Here is an 8,835-nt window from a genome sequence, read left to right on the forward strand (position 1 = left end):
GAGTCTGCTTCAGATTCTGTGTCTCCCTCTCTCCTCTGACCCTCCCCCACTCACACTCTGTCTGTCTCTCAAAAATAAATAAAATGTTTAAAAATTTTAAATAAATAAAAAGCAGAGACAGACTTATAAAAATGTAAAAGATAGGAACAGCAAATTATGAAAAATATCAGATAAAAATTTAATACGTACAATATCAAATAGTTCTAGCAAAGTGACAACAAAGACAACTCAATGAAAATAGAACCCACAACGCAATATTATCTCATATTTATCGGATTGGCGAAATGTTTTTGAAGGATTCTACCTATGTGTGGTGTGGTGAAGGGTAAAAGGGTATTTTCATGCAGTTTTGGTGAAAATATGGCTGTTTTTACTTTTTTGGAACTCATTCTAACAATATTATTAAAATTTACAGTATAAGTACCCTTTAACCTGGCAATGCCACTGCTAAAAATCTATTCCACAAAACTAAAAGGACCAGTACCTATAGATTTATGTGCAAGGCTATTTATAATGACAAAAAATTAAAGACAAAGTCACCTATCACAGAAGAATGATTGAATAAGTGGTTATGCAGCCATTAAATGGAATGTGTCAGATTATACCAGTTAAATGGAAGGGATTCCATAATATATATTACATGAAAGATGCAACATGACTAAAAATGTATACCATATGATCCCATTTTTCTAGAGGAATTACAAACCCCTATTTAAATATACGGGTATATATGATCATATGATCAGGAAGAAAGGTATGAAATGATAAATATGAAGTCACTGACACCACTTACCCCGTTAGGGGGTCAGGACAATGCAGGAAAGAGGATGGAAGGAGGAGGAGCACAGAAGGAAAAACAAAAACAACAAGTAAATCATTTTTTTTAAATATGTCTGCGATAAAAATAGCAAGTATGACATGACCACCTGTACGTATTGTGTGTTTGTGTGTGTGCATAAAGAGATATACGAAGGGTTGGCCACACAGAGGGTAAGGCTGATTGTCTCAGGGTTCTGGGATTCCAGGTGATTTTTACTTTCTGCCTTTTACTTTTCCCCATAGTTTCAATTCCAGTAGCATACGTGGTTTTTTAAGACTTTACTGGGGAAGGGGCACCCAGGTGGCTCAGTGAGTTAAGTGTCCCTCCGACTCCTGCTCAGGTCTTGATCTAGTGGTTTTTGAGTTTGAGCCCCACGTTGCACTCCCTCTGACACGTTGGAGCCTGCTTCGGATTATGTGTCTCCCTCTCTCAACCCCCTCCCCACTTGCTCTCTGTCTGGTCTCTCTCTCTCAAAAATGAAACATCAAAAAAAATTTTTTTTAAACTTTATTGAGGAATAATTGGGAATAACTGACAAATATAATTGCTATATTGAAAGTACAATGTGATGATCTGATACACATATACATTATGGGATGATTACCAAGATCAAGATAATTAACATATCCTCACATCACATAATTAAGGCTTTTTGGGTATGTGTGAGAATGCTTACGATCTACTCTCAGCAACTATCAAATGTACAATACCATACTATTAACTCTGGTCACCAAGCTGGAGATTAAATCCTCAGAATTTATTTACATAATAACTGAAAATTTGTACATATATCCCCCTCGTTTCCCTCCCTGATAGCTTGAATTATTTTTATAATTAGAAAAAAAATGTTTATTTTCACCACAACACTGTAGTTCTTTAAAACTTTATCTGTGAAAATCATGTTTTATTTTGTTTTTCGTGTCAAAAATGCTTGCACACAAAATCCAGAACAGAAGATAACCCTAAGTAGCACCTTTTAGGGATCAGGAACAGAGAAAAGAATGGAACCTATAGCACCTGTTTAGGTATTAATCTGGAAAATAAAGGCAGGTTCATTTTAACACCTCGTATCTACTAAGCCCAGGATCTATAACAGTGTTTTTCAAATTCTAGTGCACTTCGGGATTACCTGAGAAGTTCATTTAAAATACAGATTCCCAAACCCCTCCAGATCTAGGAACAGTCTGGGAATATGTATTTCTTAATAATTATCCCAGAAGCAAATTCATGAAGCAAGAAACCTTGCTCTGGAATATTAAGAACGCAACAAACAGAGGAGGCAGTTATACCACATGTAGAGGTCAGAAGAGGATTCTAGTATGTTATTAAGATGAGCTAAATTACCGGGGCTGTAGCCTTGCCTCAGAAATGCGGAGGAATTAAAACAATGAACTCTGACTCTGTGGAAACAAGAACGGATAATATGACTGACTTTTTCCTGGGGTAAGTCCCATCCAGGGGATGAGCACAGTTCTGATTCTTGAAACTTTTAAGTGCCTGACATAATTGATTTCCTAGATGACAGTGTAGAAAGGACTAACTGGTCTACCCGTTTCCCTTTTCAGTCTCTTTCAACATAGCAGACAGATTGTTCTTTTTTTTCCTTATAATTTATTGTCAAATTGGCTTAAATACAACACCCAGTGCTCATCCCAACAAGTGCCTCAATGCCCATCACCCATTTTCCCCTCTCCCCCACCCAGACAGATTGTTCTTTAACAATAGAAGTCAGACAATGTCATATCACTTCTCATCCTCCAGGGGTCTCCCTTCCCACAATAAAGCCAGAGTCTTTATGCTGGTCCCAGTACTGTTCACTTCAACATTTAATATTCCTTTCCTCATCTTTATGTTAGCTTCCCTGGTCCCTTGCTGCTCTTTGATAGCATTAGGCATGCACTGACCTGTAGGATGCTCTACTTATTTACTTACTGTGTTTGGAACACACCTCCCCGAGAGCTCCATGGTTCCATACCACATCTGCTTCTGGTTGTTTTCAAATGTTATATCTTCAGTGAAGCCTTTCTCAGCCACCCTACCAATAATTGCATACTTGTCCCCTGTACACACCTATTTACACAGACCCATACTTTCTATCCCTCTCCTTGCTTTATTTTTCTTCTGAGTACTTATCACTAATACATGATATGTTTTATTGGTTTATCCTCCTTATTGTCTGTGTCCTCCACTAGAACGTAAGTTTCGTAAGTGGATTTTACTCTGCTTTGTTTTAGAAGGTGCCCAGCACAGAGAACAATGCCTGACACATAGTAGGAACTCAAAAAATATTTGAGAAAGGAGGAAAGGAGACGAATGTAAGGACACAGTGTTCTGTTTGTGCTTCATTCTGATAAAAATGAAATGACAGATGTGAAATTATTTTGACAGAAAGTTGGAAGTGCTTTTGTGAGTGGGAGTATTTATAACTTTTGGAAATTTGAAATTCTTGGAATATACCAAATTGGAAGTTGTTTCCTTTCTCATCTCATTATCTTGGCATGGATGAAGCCCACAGATGAATGAAATAATAAAAACACTGACCTGTGATGTGAAAGACATTCTCAACAAGTTTTTAAGGAAGATCCAAGGATTTGATTGAGATGAGAAACAAAGGGATAATTGAGGATAGTTATAAAGTTTTGGACCTAAACAACTGGAAAGATGGAAATACATTAACTGAACTAGGAAAGAATTAATAAATATTTGTTGAATGAATGAATGAATGACAAATGATGAAGAATTTTTAGGTGTGTCGCTTGGTAAAAGCATAAATGGCACTGGAGATTTGTCTGAACATCCAAGCTAAAGGCAAGATTGAATTATCTGAGATATAAATCAAACCTTAAGATCTAGCAAGAGAAAGAAGTTCTCTTTGGGTTCTTTTAAAGGTTTTACTTTTAATTTACTCCTTTGAATGAGTGCCTCCTGTTGTATGTTCTTCTTAGGTCTTCTCCCCACGTGAGCTAAAGAAAGAAAATGAGTGGACAACTTGTCTTTCTTCTTTTTCTCTAGGATGGACTGCTAACTATAGTTGATTCCTGTTTTCATTTGTAGAGCGGAGGCGGCTAAAGAAGACAGATGTCCCGCTACTGCATAGGCTCGTGCAGGGACCTTCCAAAGAGAATGCTCGCATTTTCCTCATGGATAAAGATGAAAAAGAAATTAGCAGTGATGTATGGATACTGTCACCCTGAATCTCTCTTTGCTTCCTCCTGACTCAGCACCTCTCACAGAATCTGCATTCTTTTTTGTTTTGTTTTGTTTTGTTTCCCTTTTCAGGTGGCTCAGTACATTAACTTTCATTTCCCTCTCCTGGAATCCATCCTTCAAAGATTAAATGAAGAAGAGAAAAGAGAGATTCAAAGAACAATAACAAAGTAAGTTGGGAGTATGTATGCTGGGTGCCTATTCCTATAAGAGGTTCAGCGCACAAATTGTGTTCAATTTTTAATACCCTTTTTCTCCTTCTCCTTTTCAGATTCAGTACAGAAAAGGCTATTATAATGAAATGTCTCCAAAGTAAACGGGTAGTAAAAACTGAGACAACCGTTTAGCAGACCAGGCTGTAATTGCTGAAACTCTGAAACGCTTTAGCAAAATTAGAGGGATATTACTATTTGATGAATGCACAAATTCCATACTTGCATTCATACAAATGTCTGTGAACTTGAATCTGTGGAAAATTGAATGTTGAAAAAGCTTGTCTCCCTTTGAAGTGATGAGTTTACCTAGGCTTCACAGTTGCACTGAAAGGAGCTGGAATTTGTTTCAGGAACTGAAACACGCTTGGATACTGTGTATCCAAAATACTTTCTTATAGTAAACCACTCCATGAACTTGAATCTAAATGATGTCTTCAGATATCATGTACGGTAAACTTCTTTCAGCTTGAACTGTCAAGAGAATTAAAAAATCATCAACGGATTCTCACAACTGATTCAGAAGTAAAAGCTGCCAGCTCTTGAAATAAAAAGGAAGCACACTCTTACCCTACAAAGGAGTCTGATAGTGAGTGATGGTGTTTCTCAGCTCCGTGCAAACTCTAGCTTCTTCATGCAACCCAGGGCTGTCTCTATATGGTTGGTGGCTTTTGGCTATTTGTAACTTCAGAACTATCTGTCCTTTGGGACAGAAAAGATGATTGGATTTCTGTTAAGAAATCCAAATTGCAATTTCCTCAATCCGAACTCTTCTTTTTTTTTTTTTTTCTGTTCTTCTCATGACTTTCAAAAAGTATTTTTAAGCATTTTTTTTTTTTTTTTTTAGAGAGAGAGAGAGAAAGTAGGGGGGAGGGGCAGAGGAAGAGGGAGAGAATCTCAAGCAGACTCCACAGTCAGCACAAAGCCTGGTGTGGGCCTCCCAGCTCATGACCCTGAGATCATGATCTGAGCCAAAATCAAGAGTCGGACACTTAACTGACTGAGCCACCCAGGTGCCCTGAGTTCTTAAGCATTTTTAAAAAGTCAGTTAAACTGGTTTTCATTATTTTTCCAAACAAGTATACCACAGAGACTTAATACGTTTAATGGGTTAGGACATTGTTGATCCACAATAACCATTTGTTGCCAGATGAAAACAAAGGATAACGCAACTGTTGTAGCAAAAAATAGGCAGGGAATCTGGAGCTCTGCTCTTTTTCTCCAAGACAACTCATCCCACAACTCCCAAGATACTTAAAAGTCTGCTAAAACTGACTTGAAGAAAGGGGGGACAAAAAACTGGTAATGCCACAAGTATCACCTATGATTTTATTTGTGAACTCTATGTTAAAATGGAATTTTATGCAACATTGGTCCATTCCCTAAACCACTTTCCTTCACATTCCTCATAGGCATTGTGTTACCTGGTTTGATTACATTACATGTACTAAGGGAAAAAGTTGTATGTAACAAGCCCAAGTTCGAAGACTATCAAAATTAAAATATGAAACATTTTTAGACAAAGCTATTACTTCCTAGTGTCACCAAAACCGAAACCTAAACTCAATGAAGGTAAAAGTGTGCTGTGACCTTTGAGTCCTAGGAAATCTTTTATTGAGGAAAACAGAGGCTTGCATCATTATCTTTCCAGCTATCGGTTAATAAGAAATTATGTTCTCAGGGTGCCTGAGCATCTGACTCTTGGTTTCAGCTCAGGTCATGATCTCACGGTTCATGAGTTTAGACCCTGCGTCAGGCTCTGTGCTGGTAGCACAGAGCCTGCTTGGGATCCTCTCTCTCTCCCTCTCTCTCTGTCCCTCTCCTGCTCACATACCCTGTCTCTCTCAAAATAAATAAATAAACTTAAAAAAAGAAAAAAGAAAAATATCTCATCTTCCTAAAGTAGGGCAAAAGAAATTGTTAAAATTCAGAAAAAGTCTCATCTTGCTAAAGTAGGGCAAATGAAATTGTTAAAATTCAGTATACTTATAAAAATTTAAAATAGTGTCAAGTGCCTTTCCTAAATGACAAAAGATTAATCATTAATATATTGAAAGTCTACAGGATATGTAAGAAAAATTCCAAGACATGGATAGAAAAAAAGAAAAAAGACATGAAAAGTAAAATCACAGAAGAAATACAAAGAGCTACTAGGTGTGTTGTGAGAGGAGACTTGTATCTTAATGGTGATCAACTGTATCCAGCAAGGAGACAGAAACACAGTAATTTAAGCAGGAGAAGTTTAATATAAAGAATTAAGCTGTGGGGCGTCTGGGTCGCTCAGTGGGTTAATCGTCTGGCTCTTGATTTTGGCTCAGGTCATGATCTCATGGTATGTGAGATCGAGCCCCGCCATCAGTGCTGAGCCTGCCTGGAATTCTCTGCCCCGCCCCCACGTCTCTTTCTCTCTCAAAATAAATAAATGGACTTTTTTTTTTTTTTTTAATTAAGCTGTGATGATAGGAGAATAACTGTAAAGTAGAAGTGTGTGTGCCAGGATTGGGAGCTATAGGGGCCCCTTTTGCAGGAACCCAGTACAACTCTGTGCATCAGTTGGGCTGCAGTATCTTTGAAGCTGTGTGGGACAGAGGGTGGTCAGGTAGCTTACTAGATGGCCACCCCCGGGGGCCCTCTCTGTGAGCAGGCACTGAATCCAGGGGGTGGTGTGGAAAGCAGTGATTTGTGTTCAGGTTAGGGTTAGCTCCAGGCTGTGCCACCACAAACCCAATCGAAAGATGAAGGAGTTGGGGGAACAAACGGTAAAGAAAGCTGCACCCTACAGGCAAACTGCCCTGGAGAAAGCACTCTGGGCAAAGCAGTGGAGGAAAAAAGTGGGCTTCCCCAAAGCCTTGTCAGTCAGCCCTGGGAATCTGGAAAGACCAAATTTCCTGCTACAATGCTTCTTCAGCGCCCTCTACCGACGAAGCAGGACATCATGCACAATGCAAAGGAAACACACTTAAAGGGTCCATATCCATTTTCACAGAACCAAGAGCTAAGAACAAATTTGGAGGAGAGAGTCAATAAAATAATTCTAAAGGGTCCGTATCCATTTTCAAAGAACCAACAGCTAAGGATGGATTCGGAGGACAGAGTCAACAAAATAACTCGGATGTCATCAAAACACAAAGTTAAGAAAAACAAAATGCACTTTGTGGTCTATTGGCAAAGATTAAGAAATGAGATTAAATACTCAGCAAATTACAATCAGATGGCCACTGAGACTACTGGTGGAAATACAAGTGGATATAACTTTTCTTGAAAGCAGTTCAGCAGTAAGTTCATCCTATAATTCAGCTTAGAGGATCCTATATTGAAATAATCAGTCATACAAAGCCATTGTGCAAAGATACTTATTATATTGCTATTGTGATAAAAATAATTAAATAGTCTAAATTTTCAAAATTATGGAAAAAAACAGAAGGAAAAAAACATTTACCCACAGAATATTATGCAGCTATTAGAATTATGTTTCCAAATAAATTGTAATTATGGAAGAAATTCTTCTTACATATCCGATATCTAAATAAGAATATACATACAAATATTCAAAATATCTGTTATCCATAAAATATGTTTGTGTGTGTGTACACTAACCAAAAACACATTAGATGTGGTTATATCTGAATTGTAGAATTATGGGTGAATCATTTCTTATTTTTCTATGCTTATTAAATAGCCTATAATAAACACGTGTTACTTTTTGAATTAGGGCATAGATAAGTTATGATTAGAAAGTTACCAACAAGAAGTAGCAAGTACATGCAAGCAGAGTCCTACCAGATGCAGAAAAATAAAATTATTTAATAAGACATTAACTTCGCTTCTGTGGTAGTTTTAAAATATATTCATAAAGTCTTTGATATTCCTCCTCTCAAGAGGTGGGGCCTAATCCTTCCCACCTTGCAAATGGACTGGACCTAGTGACTCAATCCTGATGAGCAGAGGACAGCAGAAGTGACACTGTGTGATTTGGGCAACTAGGTCATATAACGCTGTGGCATCCTTCTCGCTCATTCTCCTGGGTCACTGGCTCTGGGGGAAGCCGACTACCATGGCGAGAGCAGCCCCAGAGAAAGATTTGCATCATGGGAACAGAGACCTTTGCCAGAGCCGGCAACAATTGAGGCCTCCTGTCCACAGCCAGATGAGTGGGCCATGGGCTGGTCCCGGTCAAGCCTTCAGATGACACAGCCCTAACAGTTTGACTACAGCCTCCTGAGACACCCTGAGCCAGAAAACCCAGCTAACCCACTCCTGGATTCCTGATCTTTGGAAAATGTATGAGAAAATAAATGGCTGTTGTAGTATGCCAAATTTTAGGATAATTTGTTACATGGCAATACAATTTCAGAGAGAAAAATCTGTTCGGAGGTATCTTTGCATAATACAAGAATATAAACTTTTGTCATAAAACTCTTTATCCTTGCTTCAGGTGGCTCAGGTTTTTTATTACCAGTTACATATTAGTTCAAATTCAACCCCATACTTATTACCATACTTATTACCATACTTATTACCATACCATACCATACTTATTAATGGTAGAGGACCTGTTACATTCATCTTTGTATACTTGGCTGAATTTAATGCTGT

The 8,835-nt window shown here is 38.1% G+C and overlaps 1 protein-coding gene across 1 annotated transcript in view; it reads left to right on the top strand.

Moving 5' to 3' along the window:
* RASSF6 (Ras association domain family member 6) overlaps positions 1–4,993 on the top strand; it is a 48,689-nt gene extending 43,696 nt beyond the window's left edge. Inside the window, exons 9-11 of the mRNA XM_042934007.1 lie at positions 3,875–3,993; positions 4,100–4,197; positions 4,299–4,993. Of these exons, the coding sequence (XP_042789941.1) occupies positions 3,875–3,993; positions 4,100–4,197; positions 4,299–4,374 (293 nt within the window). The 3' untranslated portion in view covers positions 4,375–4,993. The remainder of the gene's footprint in view (positions 1–3,874; positions 3,994–4,099; positions 4,198–4,298) is intronic.
* The last annotated feature ends 3,842 nt before the right edge of the window (positions 4,994–8,835 follow it).

This window comes from Panthera leo, chromosome B1, assembly GCF_018350215.1.
Source record: "Panthera leo isolate Ple1 chromosome B1, P.leo_Ple1_pat1.1, whole genome shotgun sequence".
NCBI lineage: Eukaryota > Metazoa > Chordata > Mammalia > Carnivora > Felidae > Panthera > Panthera leo.